Genomic DNA, 18364 nt, shown 5'->3' with positions numbered 1-18364 from the left:
ACAATCTGCTGATCCAGTTTATTTAGGCTTTGCACTTGGCAGATGAGGAAAATAAATCCCAGATGGGTTAAACGACTTGCCCCTGGTCATGTCACTCCTACTATTCATTCACAATTTGTACTTCATATTTCACATGATTCCAGAGCTGTAACGGAACATCGGAGTCACTGAGAAGCAGAAACACAAACAAAAGCTCCACTCCCCAGCTCCAAGTCTGGGTATCCCTGGGATGGGGATCTGGGAATTGGAAACAACTAATTAATGGCAGAGTTGGGACTAGAACCCAACTTCTAGTTTAGTTTAGGATTAATTAACTTGTTTTAGGTGCTGCAGCAGCCAGGGCCCAGGCCTACAGTTATGTTTCTCTTAAGCATTCATGCCTAAGGGAAGCTGGGACTTCACGCATGATCCAATAGACTCTCCTCTTTCTATGCAAATATATTTTTTAAATCTAAGCTTGCACACAGATCAATTAACTGCTACTTTTATTTCTATGTAATATTGTATTGGAACAATGGTTAAAACTAAGCAATTTTTTTTTCTTTTCTTTTTTTTTGAGACAGGGTCTTACTCTGTTGCCCAGGCTGGAGTGCAGTGGTGTGATCTCGGCTCACTGCAACGTCCACCTCCCAGGTTCAAGCAATTCTCATGTCTCAGCTTCCTGAGTAGCTGGGACTACAGGCGCCCGCCACCATGCCCAACTAATTTTTTTTTTTTTTTGAGATGGGTTTTGTCATGTTGTTCAGGCTGGTCTCGAACTCCTGACCTCAAGTGATCCACCCACCTCAGCCTCCCAAAGTGCTAGGATTATAGGTGTGAGCCACTGCACCTGGCCAGCAATTTATTTTTAAATGTTTTTCTTTTCCTTGCTGAATTGTTATACAGTCCACTTATTAAAACACATGCTTTGTTCTCCCCTACATGCTCCTCCGGGCTCCTGTGGCAGCTTTAGCCTCTTTTCCTGGTCAGGCTCTCTGTTGTCTTGCAGGGTGCAGTTATAAATTGTCTCCTCAGGAGAGCCCCTCTTCTCTTTCTTCCAAGACCAGGGTTGCCTGCTCTTCAGAGCCTCCCTCCTGCTTCTGCTCTGTGGGCCTTCAGGTGGTGATCTGGAGCTCTACCGTCCTAGAATTCAGGGGTGCTCTGTCGACACGTGTTCAGAGGCTTCCCCTCCCTTCTAATGTGATTCCCTTTTTCCCATCTTGAGGCCTGGCCCCTATTTCCTGTAGCGGTCAGATATGTCCACCACCAAAAATGTATTGAAAACGTTCACATCAAACAAAACAGTCAAGTACTTATGACAAGCATTTAAAATACCTTCAGGCGGGAGATTCCCAATGGACTTTTCAGTATCTAGACCAAGAGAATTTGACTGCCATTGCCTCTGATCCTAGGGATTGCCAAAACGTGTAATGGTGATTTTAACACATTTTGCATTAGTTTCTGCATCTGATTAACTTGTGAATTCTTTTCTCTAGCATGTCTCACGTATAATATATTACTGCCCCCAGTATGGGGGCAAAAGTTTTAGAGATCCTCACGAGAGGGTGAAAATAATGAGTAGTTGTTCTCATCTAAATATGTTCAACTGTTTCAAAATGTGCCTCTTTTTGTGAGAATCCATGGGATAAACTCCTTTAATTGGTAGTACAACTTGAACAACTCTCTCTCTCTCTTTTTTATCTTTTTTTTCGAGACTGAGTCTTGCTCTGTCGCCCAGGCTGGAGTGCAGTGGCACGGTATCAGCTCACTGCAACCTCCACCCTCGCGGGTTCAAGCGATTCTCGTGCCTCGGCCCTCAAGTAGCTGTGATTACAGGTGCCCACCACCACACCCAGCTAATTTTTGTATTTTTAGTAGAGACGGGTTTCACCATATTGGCCAGGCTGGTCTTGAACTCCTGACCTCAAGTGATCCACCTGCCTTGGCTTCCCAAAGTGCTGGGATTTTCAGGCATGAGCCACTGCGCCTGGCCGAACACCTCTCATACCTGCATATCTCCCTTCCAATTAGGAAGGCATAGCTAGCCAGGTTCCAAGTCCCTTCAGGGAGCAACAGAACTAACAGAACTAGCAGCACTGTGCAGTCCATCATGTATGCAGATGTCTCTGGGTAGGGGTAGCTCTAGGGAGCCAAAGACATCTGAATTCATGAGGGACTGCACGGTGGGAAATGGAAACTGAGAATTCTCAATTCAGAAGATTTCCTGCACTAGTATCATAGCAGGGATATATGCTAATTTGGAGAGCAAATAAAAACATTGCTCAAACAATGTTGCATATATTCTATGTCAATTTGTTACTCCTGTTGGTTTTTATGATCTTGATAAATTGATGAATGATGGGGGAAATGAAGAGTTAGCCTAATTTTTGTGTAATTATTTCTTCACAGCAGTAAAGAATGATACTGAAAGAAAATTTTGCTACCAACAGCTTCCGGTAACATTGAGACTAATATATACCATTTTCCAGGTATATTTTCTGATATCTTTGAATACTTGGCTTGCTAGCATTACTGTTTTGGATAACTTAGTAACCATGTGGTTTTTTGTATAGGAAATGGCTAAGTTTGAAGAGCCAGACATTCTTTTTAATATGCTCAATTGCCTGAAGATTCTTTGTCTGCATGGAGAGTGTTTATACCTTGCCAGAAAAGATCACCCTCAATTTTTAGCCTACATTCAGGACCATATGTTGATTGCAAGGTATGTCTTCCTAACGGTTTATTTTGTTTGTTTATATATTAAGCTTTCGTTGTGAAAATTCAAGTTAGATTAAGATTTACTGGCTTGTTTGGGTTATTTTTCAAGCCAGGACAGCTCGATTGCCTATAACTGCTTTTATTTTCCTTTTTAGTCTAATTTAAAAGTACGTTAATACAAGGAATGGTAATTTCCATTTGCCAGATACTGAATAAATAGAAAAGTGAAAGTAAAAATTATTTTATGCCTTTCACTTGTTAGATGGCTTAAGAATATAGAAAATATAGAAAAATGCCCCCAAAATGTTAATATTTACCTAGTATAATTAAGGACTTACCTACCTTCTTACTTAAAATAGAACTGCTAATAGAGATCTAAATCTCTCCATATGCTATCTGATAAGTTAGTTTTTAGAGACTGGTAAGACATTTGGAAAATTATAATAAAACGTTACCCTAGATTTACAGTGTTTTTCCTCCTGAAAACCTTAAAATAACTCTTGCAATCTTCCTGGAAATAAATCAGAAACATCCTTATTTTATATGTATGAGAATGAGTCAGTAAAAAAGGAAAAGATTGGTTCAGGTTAACCTGATGACAAATCACATTAAGGCTCTATCTTTCTTTACTCATTTTGTTTATTTATTTATTATTCATTCAACAAATATGAGGGCTTATTGTATACATTCTTGTTCTAGGTTCTTAGGGAATTTGCAATCTAGTTTGGAAGGGGTGAATCCAATATAGAGAAAAGGTGACCATCTAATTTAGTATTCAAATTTGTCTACATTTGAGAGTGAAGAGAGCTGGTCTTCATAATAACCCCGAGAGGATGAATATAAACTTGACAGTCTTGGTTAAACTAAGATTCATATTCATGTATGTGTACGTCACTGTCAATCCAAGGGAATGTGATAAATGACTGCTTGATACAGCTTAAAGGTGGGAGAGAGCATTTCTGGATGAATGATGAATGATGAAAGGCTCTGGAGACAATACCGCCTGAATGGGCATTGAGATAACGACAGAATTTTCATTGGTAGAGATTTGAGATGGGTGGGACATGTTGTAAAACCTGGGAATGTCAAGAGCAAACAGATGGGAGACTTGGAAAGAAGGGACCAGAAATGAGCAGGGCATGCTTGGGGGATACCAAAGCTTTATTTTATTTTTATTTATTTATTTATTTTTTGCTGGATGGTGTGGATGTAAGGGAGTAATGGAAAATGAGGCTGGAGAAGTAGGTTGGGACCCAAGTATGCAGGGCCTCGAAGATAGGGATTTTATTTAATGATGTTTGGAGATCCATGGAAGACCTTAAAATAGAGTCAGAGGTGTGCTTTACTAGAATGAGTATGGAGAAAAGAGAGATTTTTGGAAACATCCAAATTTAAGAGAGTGCTAAGAGCACATTGCAAAGGCTTACTGAATATAAACACACAACGCAGAACTTTCTTCTGAAAGGTTTGTTAGAAGAGGAAAGGAAACATCAGATACTTAGAGAGAAAAGGGAGTATACATTAAGGATTTTTAGGATAAAGAAAATCTGAACGGCCAGGCGCAATGGCTCACACCTGTAATCCCAGCAGTTTGGGAGGCCAAGGTAGGCGGATCATGAGGTCAGCAGATTGAGACCATCCTGGCTAACACAGTGAAATCCCATCTCTACTAAAATACAGAAAAATTAGCCGGGCGTGGTGGCGGGCATCTGTAGTCCCAGCTACTCTGGAGGCTGAGGCAGGAGAATGGCACGAACCCGGGAAGCAGAGCTTGCAGTGAGCCGAGATTGCGCCACTGCCCTCCAGCCTGGGCAACAGAGCGGGACTCCGTCTCAAAAACAAAAAACAAAAAACAAAAAAAAAAACCACAAAAAGAATATCTGAACATACTTATGGTCAGTGGGAAAGGGCCAGAGAAAGTAAACAGTTAGTGGGCCCAAGTTTTGGAAGGCAGGAGAGTGTGCCATCAAGAACAAAGGGTCGGCCGGGCGCGGTGGCTCACGCCTGTAATCCCAGCACTTTGGGAGGCCGAGGCGGGCGGATCACAAGGTCAGGAGATCGAGACCACGGTGAAACCCCGTCGCTACTAAAAATACAAAAAACTAGCCGGGCGCGGTGGCGGGCGCCTGTAGTCCCAGCTACTCAGGAGGCTGAGGCAGGAGAATGGCGTGAACCCGGGAGGCGGAGCTTGCAGTGAGCCGAGATCACGCCACTGCACTCCAGCCTGGGCAACAGAGCGAGACTCTGTCTCAAAAAAAAAAAAAAAAAAAAAAAGAACAAAGGGTTGGGTGGAAAACAGGAAGAATACCCTTTCCTTTGAAAGAAGATACATTTTGAGGAAAAGAGAAAGTGTTAAGGAGAGTTTATAACAGCTGACTTAACCCTTAAGAATATTAAGGTGTTGATGTCTTCTCCTGAGAGGGGGATGATAGACATTGTATTGGGAGCTTCAGGAACATGGAAGAGAGTACCAGACAGCCTGCATGAGGAAAGCATGCAGGCTTTAGGTTCGGCTGAGGTAGCTAGCACCAGTTTGCAGTGGACCAAGTTAGTAGGGATTTGGGTTTCTTTTCCTCTGGTGCTCAGCGGCCTGGGAGTGGATGAGAGCAGATGGGCAAAGGGTCTATTCAGGACCGGGGACTGGTGATATGGTTATGATGGAAGCTCAGAGGGATGAGGATTCCAGAGTAATGAAACAGTTGTCTCTGGAATCCATTCTATGACTGGATGCAGATGAAGCCGAAGAATTGATATTTGGGAGAGGAGTATGGAGAAGAGGGCGGAGGAGTCTCAGTCAGGATGAGCTGGGGGATGGGGGGAAGTGGGGTGTTCTCAGCCTTATAGAGGGGAGGTCAGCATCTCATCCAGCAGAGTAAAGACAGAGGCCACTGGGGATGAGGAGGTGTGAATGAAACTGGGGCTTGATCCACTGACGGCATCTGCAGAGGCCTGCTTGAGGAGCAAGACTGAGCTAGGTCCCTAACTGAACAAAGAATTGGGAGAGGACCCTGTGCGTCAATGTCATGGGTTTCAAAAGAAAGAGGCTGCTAAGAGGAGGCCTGGAGGAAGTCTTGGGAAGCGAGGGTCATTTGGCCCAGTGAAGACAGGAGTCCAGACTCATTGAGACTCTGGACTCTCAAGAGAAAATCTCAAGGCCAGGCACAGTGGCTTATCCCTGTAATTCCAGCATGTCAGAAAACGGAGGTGGGAGCACACTTAAGGCCAGGAACAGTGGCTCATCCCTGTAATTCCAGCATGTCAGAAAACGGAGGTGGGAGCACACTTAAGGCCAGGAGTTTTAGATCAGCCTGGGCAACATAGTGAGACCCCATCTCTACTAAAGCAAAAAATTAGCCAGGTATGGTGGTGGAAGCCTATAGTCCCAGCTACTCAGAGGCTGAGGTGGGAGGATTGCTTGAGTCCAGGAGTTTGAGGCTGCAGTGAATTATGTTGGTGCCATTTCACTCCAAGCAATAATAAGAAATTGTGTTACCGGAAAAATGTGAGGTTCCAGCTAAGTGAGGAAGGGGAAGCTGCACTAGTTACCTAGGCTGCTGTAACAAATTGCTGTGAACTGAGTGACTGAGTGGCTTAAAATTACTGAAGTTTATTCTCTCACAATTCTGGGGGCCAGAAATCTGAAGTCCAGGTGGCAGCAGGGCCGTGCGCCCTGTGACAACTCTAAGGGAGGAGCCTTTCTTGCCTCTCGCCTGGATTCTCATGGCTGCTACCAATTGTTGGCATTTCTTGGCTTGCAGCTGCCTCACTCCAGTCTTTGCCACGTGGTCTTCTTCCCTGTGTGTCCCTGAGTGTCCCTTCCTCTTCTTACCGGGGGACTAATCATTCATTATATTTAGGACCCGCCCTATCCAGTAGGAACCCATCTTAACTGATGACATCTAAATAAGGCCCCTTGAGGTTCCGAGTGCACATGAATTTTCAGGGAGTGCTATTCAGCCCACTAGAGAAGCATACCATGAGAAAGGTGGAGGATCTACAGAAGTTTCTTCCCTAGAAAACAGGGATTCTGCAGCTGCAGTGGGAGGAAGAAGCTGGGGAAAGGGAAAGGGTAGACATGGGTGACCTGGAGTAGGGAAGAGTAGGAATGACCTGGAGGGAACAGTGTGAAGTTTGAGACCATCAGTAGATCTGGACGAAAGGAGTGAAGGAATGGGGCTGAGATTTAGGCAGACACTCCATGAATTCAACATGGGAATACAAAATGGACATTTTTTTTTTTTATTGTGAAAGCAACCCCCCAGAATGTACACGTGCCAAATGGACTGTTAGTGCCACGGGACCACCCACTCGGTCTTTGGGGTCCATAGTCCAGGCTGTCTCCTTAAAGGGCCAGGTTTTCTCCGCAAAGTGCCACCCTGACACAAAAACCATGATGAACAATGAAAGGACCTGTGGAAAACTTACTCTGCTTGTTTCCAAACAAGTCGGCCCTAGAGAGCTGGGAAAGCCGAATGGGACTGGCCGAATCCTGGGTTTTGTCATGGAAATGGTTTTCTAGCAGGGCTGCCTGGTTTGCATTCTTCAACTAAACCGGAAGTTCATGAAGGCACAAATTATGCCTTCTTTTTCCTTTGCACTCTTCCTGGGGCCTATTGTGTGCTCTGGAAGCATCATCATCCTTGTCATCATGATAGTGGTAGCAGCTTGAGGTTTCTGCATATCTACTAAGTGCCATGCTTTCTGTACATCTCATTTAATACAGCCCACACTGGGAGGACACGAAGGTTTAGAGAATTTGCATGTGGTTACACAGCTCATGAATGGCAGGGTTGGGATGAGATCCCTATTTGTCTGACTTCCACTATTTGGATTAAGCATACGGCGTTTAAAAAATCACTCCTTTTCATTCTATAGCTCTGGTATGCCTTCTGAAAAACAGCCAACTGGAGTGGCTCGTACCTCCATATGTTATCTGTAAAATGGAGATGGCACGTGTCACTCTTCCCCTCTCTTACCAGTGCAGCATGAGCTTTGTAAAGTCACAAATACAGGTGACCCTTGAACAACGGGGAGGTACAAATGCTGACCCTTGTGCAGTTGAAAATCTGTGTCTAACTTTTCTCTTCCCCAAAACTTAACCTCTAATAGCTTCCTGTTGACCAGAAGCCTTATGATAACATAAAGAGCTGATTAACACATATTTTGTATGTTTTATGCATTATTTATTGTATTCTTACAATAAAATAAGCCAGAGAAAAGAAAATGTTATTGAGAAAATCATAAGGAAAATGCATTTACAGTACCATACTGTGTTTATCAATACCGTAAGTTTATGCCATCTGTTTACAAGATGAATTGTGTATTTGAAAGGGTGAGCAGCTGCAACTGCAGACTTCAAGCTATGGTACATATCAAGCAATTCAACTTTTCTTAGTAATGTCGTGACTTTCGTTTGCTTTCTGGGAGCACTTCCAGCGTCACTAGTGGCACTTCGTATGGGACCCATGGTGCTATTCAAGGTTTATGGTATTGCACTAAACACAATGAAAAAGACGTGAGAACTGCGAGGGATCACTTTTTACTGTGATTTGCAATTTACTGGAGAGAGGAGCTGCTCACACAGAGAGACAACACTTGAGCTCACCTGAATTGCAATAGGAGATGGCTACAAAATTATTACCGTAGTACAGTGTGTACCACAGTTGATTTTATGCCGTTATGATTTCATACTGCATCTTTACATTTGCTTAACATTCCTCTCCACTGTGAATGGCGCCATGTATGGTCTGTAAATGTTTGTGTGTGTAAGTTTTCATAAATCCTAACTCTTTATAATAGATTCATGTATAATTTATGGTAGTATATGTTAAAATAGACTAGTAACTACATATATTTTATACATTCATGACACACCTTTTCTTTTTTTTTTTGAGACGGGAGTCTCACTCTGTCACCCAGGCTGGAGTGCAGTGGTGCAATCTTGGCTCACTGCAAGCTTCGCCTCCCGGGTTCATGCCATTTTCCTTCCTCAGCCTCCCAAGTAGCTGGGACTACAGGTGCCCGCCACCACGCCTGGCTAATTTTTTGTATTTTCAGTAGAAACAGGGTTTCACCGTGTTAGCCAGGATGGTCTCGATCTCCTGACCTTGTGATTCATCCACCTCGGCCTCCCAAAGTGCTGGGATTACAGGCGTGAGCCACCATGCCCGGCCGACATAAATTTTCCTTAAATTTTTTCACTATTTTTAGGCTACATGGTACATCTGTGAACTTTTTAAAATTGTTGCAAATCTCCTAAAAAATTCAATATGTTTATTGAAAACAATCCATGTGTAAGTGGACCTGTACGTACAGTTCAAACCTGTGTTGTTCAAGGGTCAACTGTAGTTTTGATTCTGATATTGACTCTGGAGTCAAATAGAAAACAAAACTAAACAACAACAAAAACAACCAAAAGGCATACTTTAAATAATTGAAAAAAATGGAAACAATAATGTATTATTCCTAAAATATATTATATTCAGAATTATTCCTGTAGAACTTGATAGAAACTCAGCTGAAACTGCTAAGGTGCAAGATGTTATCAGGGATCTCCTTCTCTGTCTTTTCCTCCTCCCCTTTCTCACTCCCTCCCCATCTCTCAGCCCAGCTCTGGCTTGGCTTCTGGAATGGAACTAAGTGTTGGCTTCTCGGTTAAGTGCAGGCTGTCCCTGTGAGATGGGAAGGAGGGTGATTGGCAGCTGCAGGCTGACATTGCCCTTTGTTCCTGAGATTTCAGAAGGAGAGAGAGCCTCTCTCTCCCAGAGTGCGTATCAGTCCCTGAAATAAGAGTTCAATTATTCCCATGCTTCAGTCATATGCCTTCTCCTAGCTAATCACTTTATTCAGGGTGTTGACGTTCGTTGATCAGCCTGTTTGTATTCCCCCTTGTGATAGAGAAGGTTGGGGAGCTTGACTGATGAACTGTCTTTCTTGGAGAGGCTGTTATTAAGAGAAAAAGAGTTGTTCTTTGACATCATAAGAGGCTGGGCAGGCCAAACCAACCAAACTTCCCAGATGCTCACTGTAAGAAAATGTTTAAAAATCACGTATTACTCCATCATCCTAACATAACTAATTTTGACTTTGTATATTACTGAACAGTCATTTATTTATATTGTTCACTTATATTACTGAATTTACATTATGCAGATTTTTAAGTTGTAAAATGTAATGTTAAGTAGAAGTGTTTTTCTCTAGTGTCACGTTAAGAGGACAGAGCATAGGAAACGTCTATCAGAGGATTATCCTCTTGTGGATGAGTGTAATTTCACCAAAAGCACCCCTACCCACCGCCTAGTAACTATGCTTGCCGTAAATTAAGAGGACAGGATCTTTCTTTGGAAAGGTTGTGATAACTGTCACCACTTTGCTTCTCCTTGATTTCCTAGCCTGTGGAGGGTCGTCAAATCCGAGTTCTCTCAGCTGTCTTCACTGGCAGTTCCTCTTCTCCTCCATGCCCTGTCACTTCCTCATGGTGCTGACATCTTCTGGACAATCATAAATGGCAATTTCAACAGCAAAGACTGGAAGATGAGGTTTGAAGCAGGTACCTCGGTGTTAGCTTAAAATTCATTCTGGGTCACACGGTACACATCTTTTTTGTCACGGTATCTTTTGGGGCACCTTCTTTCTTGTCCTTTCTTTTTAAAAGGCATTCTCCCGTTTGCTGGTCTCCTTTGGGGGTTCTGCTTTGAGCTTCCTCTCTAAAATAACAGCATTTTGCAGAGTTGTCCTTAGGGAGGGTGGTCCTGTCTGGGTTTGCGTCGGACAGACCCAGCTTATGCCTGTTACCCAAGTGTAACGATTAACTGCACCCATGTTTACTCCCAAACAGGCACTGGCTTGGATGCAGTCAACCTGTGAGTTTACTTGCATCAGAGTTACTGGGAATATTTGTTAAAATGCACATTATCTGGCCACATCCTAGAGCTACTGAATCAGAATCTCAGTGGGAGGCGGGGGTGATGCCAGAAATTGAGATTTTTTTTTTTCTTTTTTTTTTTGAGACAGAGTCTTGCTGTGTCACCCAGGCTGAAGTGCGGGGGCATGATCTCGGCTCACTGCAACCTCTGCCTCCTGAGTTCAAGTGATTCTCGTGCCTCAGCCTCCCAAGTAGCTGGGACTACAGGTGCATGCAACCACACCAGGCTAATTTTTTAATTTTTAGTAGAGACAAGGTTTCACCATGTTGACCAGGCTGGTCGTGAGCTCCTGACCTCAGGTGATCTGCCCACCTTGGCCTCCCAAAGTGTTGGGATTATGGACATGAGCCACTGTGCCGGGGCAGAAATTGAGATTTTTAATAAGAGGTTCGAGAATCTCTGCTGTATACCCTTGCCACTGAGGGATCAGGGACCAAGTCTGGTGCAGCTTGGATGTAATTTCCTAGTAAATAGAGCAGCAAGTTATCAGAGTAATGTGGTAAGGAAGGAACCTGGAAGGGTTCTCTTAGCCTCATGTCTGCTGGCCTGCTGTCACCCCAATCTGCTAGTAGTTCTATTCTCAGGGTAGTAGGCAGGGTTGGCATGCCACAGTGCAGCTTCTCAGAACAGTTCTGTAGGTTGATGTCTCAAAAGTTTGGCACAGAAATGGAAGTTTCATCAGTGAGGTAACTATTATACCTTTAGTTCAGTTCCTTAATATATGGCCACTTCAAAAAGTTCTTACTTTTTAATGCCCACAGGAATCTCAGGGACTAGTGTATATATATGATAGCACATCATGTTGTGGGGGATTAGGATTAATTTTCTGAATCTTGGCTCTGGTTAAGTTACTTTTCTTTCTTTCCTTTTTTTTTTGTTTGTTTGTTTGTTTATTTGTTTGTTTGTTTTGAGATGGAGTCTTGCTCTGTTGCCCAAGCTGGAATGCATTGGCATGATGTCGGCTCACTGCAACCTCTGCCTCCCGGGTTTGAGCGATTCTCTTGCCTCAGCCTCCTGAGCAGCTGGGACTACAGGCACCCGCCACCACACCCGGCTAATTTTTGTATTTTTAGTAGAGATGGGGTTTCGCCATGTTGGCCAGGCTGGTCTTGAACTCCTGACCTCAGATGATCCGCCTGCCTCGACCTCCTAAAGTGCTGAGATTATAGGCATGAGCCACTGCACCTGGCCAAGATCATGTTACTTTTCTACTCAAGAAATTTTAATGGAGTTTTTTCAGTGCCTAGAGAATAAAGTTCAGACTCCTTAAACTGCCATTCGAATGGTCTGACTGCAACTGCAGACAGCCTCATTTCCTGTGCTTTTCTACACACACCGTTACTGTGTTCCCATTGCTTCCTGCCTCCCTTCATCCACGCAAGGGCCATTCTGGGCTCTCCACCTTTCATTCTTTTTCCTTAAGGCCCTACACAAATGCCACCTCCACGTGATCCACCTTCAAATGCCACCATTGAGGTCCACCTTCTAGGTTCCACCTGTGGAGAGTGGTTTCTGTATCCCGAGATCTCCCATAGCATTTTATTTATACCACACTGGAGGGATTTACAGGTTTTCTAAAGTTACATTTTAGTTATAGTTGTACATGTCTTATCTATTTTAGTCGATTTAACTTTGAAGTCAAGAGTTATGAGTGACTCCTCTTTCCGTTTACTTCTATCTCCTCCCAAGTGCCTAAGATATTTTTAGTGGTATACATATGTGTGCTTAATATGTATACATATATATATATATTTTTTTTTTAAATAAGTGAATCAGTGAATTTGTTGAATAAATTAGATATGTGCTAGGTGCTATGGGAACAATAGAAAGAAGTGTAAGAGCAGATTGCTGTCCTCAGGAGGCTTCCAGTTTAATTGATGAGACCAAACATAAGCATGTAAGAGGTTGGCAAATTATAAAAGGCATAAATATAATCAAGACCACAAAAGAAAATATGTCATATAATGAACACATATTGTGTTCATAGATAGCTCATATTCTGAGCATACAAATGCTATATGTAAATTAATGATATGCAAATAAGTAGTACTTTTACAGGAGTTCATGGGATGGAAAGGTCTCTCTAGGAGATCAGAGAAGACTTTACAAAACAGAATATCAGCAGAGATTCTCTAAGGATGGTAGAATGTCAATAGAAAGAATATTGTGGGCCAGGTGTGGTGGCTCATGCCTGTAATCCCAGCACTTTGGGAGACCAAGGTGGGCAGATCTCTTGAGGTCAGGAGTTCGAGACCAGCCTGGCCAGCATGGTGAAACCCCCGTCTCTACTAAAAATACTAAAGTTATCTGGGCATGGTGGTGCCTGCCTGTAGTCCCAGCTACTTGGGAGACTGAGACATGAGAATCACTTGAACCCGGGAGACAGAGGTTGCAGTGAGCTGAAATCGTGCCACTGTACTCCAGCCTGGGCAACAGAGTGGGGGACTCCTTCTCAAAAAAGCAAAACAAAACAAACAAACAAAATAATATTCTAGGCTGTCGCAACAGCTTAAGCAAAATATGGAAACATCTTACTTTGCATTGCACTATATTGCTTTACTAGCTATTGTAACTTTTTATAAAGCCATGCTTTAAGAGTGGCTGGAATTGTTTAACATCGATTTGCAGAATAATTAGAAATCTATGAAGTAAGGGTATATTTACAGCATGGAAGAAATACCCGGCTTCTATAGCCCCAGGAAATGTCTATCTGGTCTGCCATTTCATACCAGGACCTACTAAGAGCAGAGTGGGGGACCCGAACCCAGAGCCAGGATTGGTGGGCACCTCCTACCTCTCTCTGTTATCTGCAGAGCTTCTATGGAATGGCCACAGAAAGAAGCATAGAGGCATTTGGAATATTTTGAAATATAGCTGAAAGTTAAACAAAGAGAAAGACCATGAAAAAAATGTAAAAGACAACCCAGAGTTAGAACAAGGCTGCGTGGGAAGAAAAAGTTCTGCTCTGAGTAGAAACAGTCTGTGCTGCACGGATGAAACGGAACACTCGAGATGGTGGCATTAGACTTTCCTGTTGGGGTTTAAAGTAAACTATATGGGAGATCCAGAGTTAACTTTTTCTCTGTGAGTTCAGTTCTCAGACTGGCTAAATAAATGCGTATGCGTGGTGCGTGTATGTGTGTGTTTATTCACGTATTTCGCCTTCTCTTTTACGTTGCAGTGGAAAAAGTGGCTGTAATTTGTAGATTTCTGGATATTCACTCAGTGACCAAAAACCACCTGCTGAAGTACTCCCTGGCACATGCCTTCTGCTGCTTCCTGACGGCGGTGGAGGATGTCAACCCTGCAGTGGCTACCAGAGCTGGTCTCCTGCTTGACACCATAAAGAGGCCAGCATTGCAGGTGATATGTGATGTGTGTTACCTGCTCCGAAGGTGGTCTGTGCCAGCACTACTAAATCATTGCATTATTTGTCACATGTCCTAGTCTGTTTGACCTGCTATAACACAATACCATAAACTGGGTAGTTCATAAACAACAGAAATTTATTTTGCAGACTGTCTGCTGAGGGCCTGCTGTCTAGTTCCTAGATGGGGCCTTTGCTGTGTCTAAGGCCTCTTTCATAAGGGCGCTAGTCCCATTCATTAGGGCCCTGCCCACATGACCTAATCATCTCTCAAAACCCCACCTCCTAATACTATCATATTTGTGATTTAGTTTCAATAGGAATTTGGCAGTGAGGGCCTTGCACACATTTTCAGACCATAGTATCACATATAATATTGATGATGATGATGGAGATTTTTTTAACTGGAAGAAATATACCAGAACCACACCTTGCAAAAAGATCCCTTGTTGTTATTTGTTGATACCACTTTTTTTTAAAGAGACAGAGTCTTACTCTGTTGCCCAGGCTGATCATAACTCTCTGCAGCCTGAAACTCCTGGGCTCAAGTGATCCTCCTGCCTCAGCCTCCTGAGTAGCTAGGATGACAGGTATGCATCACCATATCCACTGAATTTTTAACTTTTTTTTTTTGTAGAGACAGGGTCTTGCTATATTGCCCAGGCTGGTTTTGAACTCCTGGCCTCCAGCAATCCTCCCGCTTTGACCTCCCAGAGTGCTGGGATTATAGGCATGAGCTGTACTACCTGACCCATTTGTTGATACTTTCTTTTCAGTCTTTGTTCATATGCTGATACTACTTTGGACAGATGTAACTATTGCATAATGTGTGTGTGTGTGTTTGTGTGTGTGTGGCAGATTTTAAAACTAGTTTGGTTTATCTTACACCACTTAGCCAGCTCCTGGGCTGGAGGCCCCTGTTGTTAGAGGCTAGATGCTAAGAGAAATCAAATAAATTATAGTTTTTTGCTTTGTTTTGTTTTGAGACAGAGTCTCATTTTCTTGTCCAGGCTGGAGTGCAGTGGTGTAATCTCAGCTCACTGCAAGCTCTACCTCCTGGGTTCAAGTGATTCTCATGCCTTAGCCTCCCGAATAGCTGGGACTACAGGCTTATGCCACCACACCTGGCTAATTTTTGTATTTTTAGTAGAGACAGGGTTTTGCTATGTTGGCCAGGCTGGTCTCAAACCCCTGGCCTCAAGTGATTCGTCTGCCTTGGCCTCCCAAAGTGCTGGGATTAGAGGCCTGAGCCACTGCGCCTGGCCTGAATTATAGTTTCAATCAATGTAAAACATGAGAAGGTAAATATGCTACCATAACAAAACATCACAAATTAAAGCCAAGGAGACAAGAAATATGAGGCCTGGATAGAGTGGTATATTTATCTTACTTGGAACCTTTATTTTTTAGTGGTGACACCAAGTCTCAGAGAGAGAATGTGACTTATCAAAGGACACAAAGTAATTTAGTGAGAGAATCAAGACTAGAGTCTCCAAAGTTCTGATCTACTGTTTCTCCATGTTGCATCTGATTTATTATTTTGTTGTTATTATTAAACTAGTGATAGCAAGAGCTAACATTCCTCAGATAGCTACTGTGTTTCCAGGGCAGTGTGTTAAAAGTGTCCTGTTATGCATTATCTCATTTAATCCTCACAGTAACCTTTTGTGTGTTCTCATTTTACAGATAGAGATGCTGAGGTTTAGAAAGGTTAAGCCACCTTTTCAGAGTCACATAGCTAGTTAGCAGCAGAGGAAATTCAGCACTGATTCATAATACAGTCCACATACTTAACTGTGTGTGTGTGTGTGTGTGTGTGTGCATGTGTGTTTGTGCATACTCTGTCTCCCAATCCAGTGTAAGCTTCTTCCTGCATTTTAAGACCAAGAAGCAAGGGCAAGCTTGCACAATCTGAAAGATTGAAGGGTTGTGCTGCCTGTGGCAGATTCTTTTTTTTGTAAAATCTCCAGTTGACTTCTGAATAGTTCTTCTCTATTGATCTTACCAGGTACTTCTATGTCCTACCGCTTGCTTAGGGCCTGGAACATAGGAGGCACTCATTAGATGACAGCTGAATTAATGAATGGGATGTTTGGATGAATTGCAATTTCTAAATCTCGTTCTATTAAAAAGAGGGGGAATGGTCAACTCAAGGAAAGAGTTCTCAATCCATTCCAACTTTAATTAACATTCTATGTTCCACTCACATTCCAAGAAAACCAGGTGACTTTGCTTTTTTCAGAATCATGAAATTTTGGATTGAAAGTGGATTTCTAGACCATCTTTTTGTGTATTCTAAAATGTAGCTTTGAAAGTATGCTCCTCTTACTGGCTACAGACATTAAAACCAGATGCAGCCGGGCGCGGTGGCTCACGCCTGTAATCCCAGCACTTTGGGAGGCCGAGGCGGGCAGATCACGAGGTCAGGAGATTGAGACCATCCTGGGTAACACAGTGAAACCTCGTCTCTACTAAAAATACAAAAAAATAGCCGGACATGGTGGTACACACCTGTAGTCCCAGCTACTCGGGAGGCTGAGGCAGGAGAATTGCTTGAACTCAGGAGGCAGAGGTTGCAGTGAGCTGAGATCCCATCACTGCACTTCAGCCTTGGCGACAGAGTGAGACTCCATCTCAAAAAACAAACAAAGAAACAAATAAACAACAACAACAAAAAACCAGATGCGTTGACTTGAGGGTATTTGGATTAAGTGGTTATTATTTAATGCATTAGGAAACCAATAGCATGCATTTAGTTCAGATTTCTGAATCAAAATTCGAGAGAGATTATACAGTGAAGATAAATTCCTCTTCTACATTTTTCTTTCCTACGAAAACTTCCAATCAAAGAAGATTCCAGTGGGATCATTCTACATTATAAGTTTGAATTGAGTAGACTGCCTTGTTTCATTGACTTTGCCTAGTATATCAGCTTTGAAATAACTTAGATGTTTATATCTGACTTTCTTCTTTTTTTTTCTTCTCTTTCCCAGGGTCTGTGTCTTTGTCTTGACTTCCAGTTTGATACTGTGGTTAAAGACAGACCCACAATTTTGAGCAAGCTTTTACTCTTGCATTTTCTTAAGCAGGATATTCCTGCTTTGAGCTGGGAGTTCTTTGTCAATAGATTTGAGACACTTTCTTTGGAAGCCCAGCTACATTTGGATTGTAACAAGGAATTTCCTTTTCCTACAAGTAAGTAAAATGAAGAACTTGCTGTAAACCATTACGGTTCCATTGTGCTTGCCTAGACAAACAGAAGACATTGGCATGTCATTTAACTCCTCTACAGAGGATGCCTTGACCTCATGCACTCAGCTCATTAAATGCTTATTGAATAACTGCTGTAGTAATCCATAGATTTAAGCATATCCTGGCATTCCCAAGTCAGAATTCTTCTCTTTTCCTTAACCTATGATAACCATTTATGACTGTGTGTTCCCTAAATATGATTCAGTCATTATGTTTATAACATTTGTGAGCAATTTTAGGAAGCATATTTGCACCTTGCAAACACACTCTTGCATGCTTTCTAAATTTCAATAGTTTTGGGGACATAGGTGGTTTTTGGTTACATGGATAAGTTCTTTAGTGGCAATTTCTGAGATTTTGGTGTACCTGTCACCTGAGCATTGTACATTGTACCCAATGTGTAGTCTTTTATCCCTCACCCCCCTCCCACCCTTCCCCCCAAAGTCCCCAGATTCCATTCTGTCATTCTTATGCCTTTGCATCCTCATAGCTTAGCTCCCACTTATAAGTGAGAACATATGATATTTGGTTTTCCACTTCTGCATTACTTCACTTAAAATAATGGTCTCCAACTCCATCCAGATTGCTGTGAATGCCATTATTTCATTCTTTTAAATGGCCAAGTAGTATTCACGATATATATCTATCACATTTCCTTTATCCACTTGTTGGTTAATGGGCATTTAGGCTGGTTCCATATTTTTGCAATTGAAAACTGTGCTGCTATAAGCATGCATGTGCATGTTTTTCCTATAATGACTTCCTTCCCTCTGGGTAGATACTCAGTAGTGGGATTGCTGGATCAAATGGTAGATCTACTTTTAGTTCTTTAAGGAATCTCCATACCATTTTCCATAGTGATTGTACCAATTACCATTCCTACCAACAGTGTAAAAGTGTTCCCTTTCTACCACATCCCCACCAACATCTATTATTTTTGGATTTTTAAATTATGGCATTCTTGCAGGAGTAAGGTGGTATCTCATTGTGGTTTTAATTTGCATTTCCCTGATAATTAGTGATGTTGAGCATTTTTTCATATGTTTGTTGGTCATTTGTATATCTTCTTTTGAGAATTGTCTATTCATGTCCTTTGTCTACTTTTTGATGGGATTGTTTTTAT

At 42.4% G+C, this 18364-nt stretch overlaps 1 protein-coding gene across 14 annotated transcripts in view; it reads left to right on the top strand.

The window, feature by feature from the left end:
• The window catches only part of LOC105467518 (unc-79 homolog, NALCN channel complex subunit), a 279040-nt gene that overhangs the window by 153347 nt on the left and 107329 nt on the right, over nucleotides 1-18364 (top strand). For 13 of the 14 annotated variants that reach the window (XM_011717155.3, XM_071099677.1, XM_071099671.1 and 10 more), the window contains 5 exons: nucleotides 2389-2468; nucleotides 2553-2701; nucleotides 10089-10246; nucleotides 13804-13985; nucleotides 16983-17184. In XM_011717155.3, the coding sequence (XP_011715457.2) occupies nucleotides 2389-2468; nucleotides 2553-2701; nucleotides 10089-10246; nucleotides 13804-13985; nucleotides 16983-17184 (771 nt within the window). The remainder of the gene's footprint in view (nucleotides 1-2388; nucleotides 2469-2552; nucleotides 2702-10088; nucleotides 10247-13803; nucleotides 13986-16982; nucleotides 17185-18364) is intronic. The other variant, XM_071099670.1, reaches the window with a different exon arrangement.

Source organism: Macaca nemestrina, chromosome 7, assembly GCF_043159975.1.
Source record: "Macaca nemestrina isolate mMacNem1 chromosome 7, mMacNem.hap1, whole genome shotgun sequence".
Taxonomy (NCBI): domain Eukaryota; kingdom Metazoa; phylum Chordata; class Mammalia; order Primates; family Cercopithecidae; genus Macaca; species Macaca nemestrina.
The sequence above is the reverse complement of the archived record's forward strand: the minus strand, read 5'-3'. Positions and strand labels throughout refer to the sequence as shown.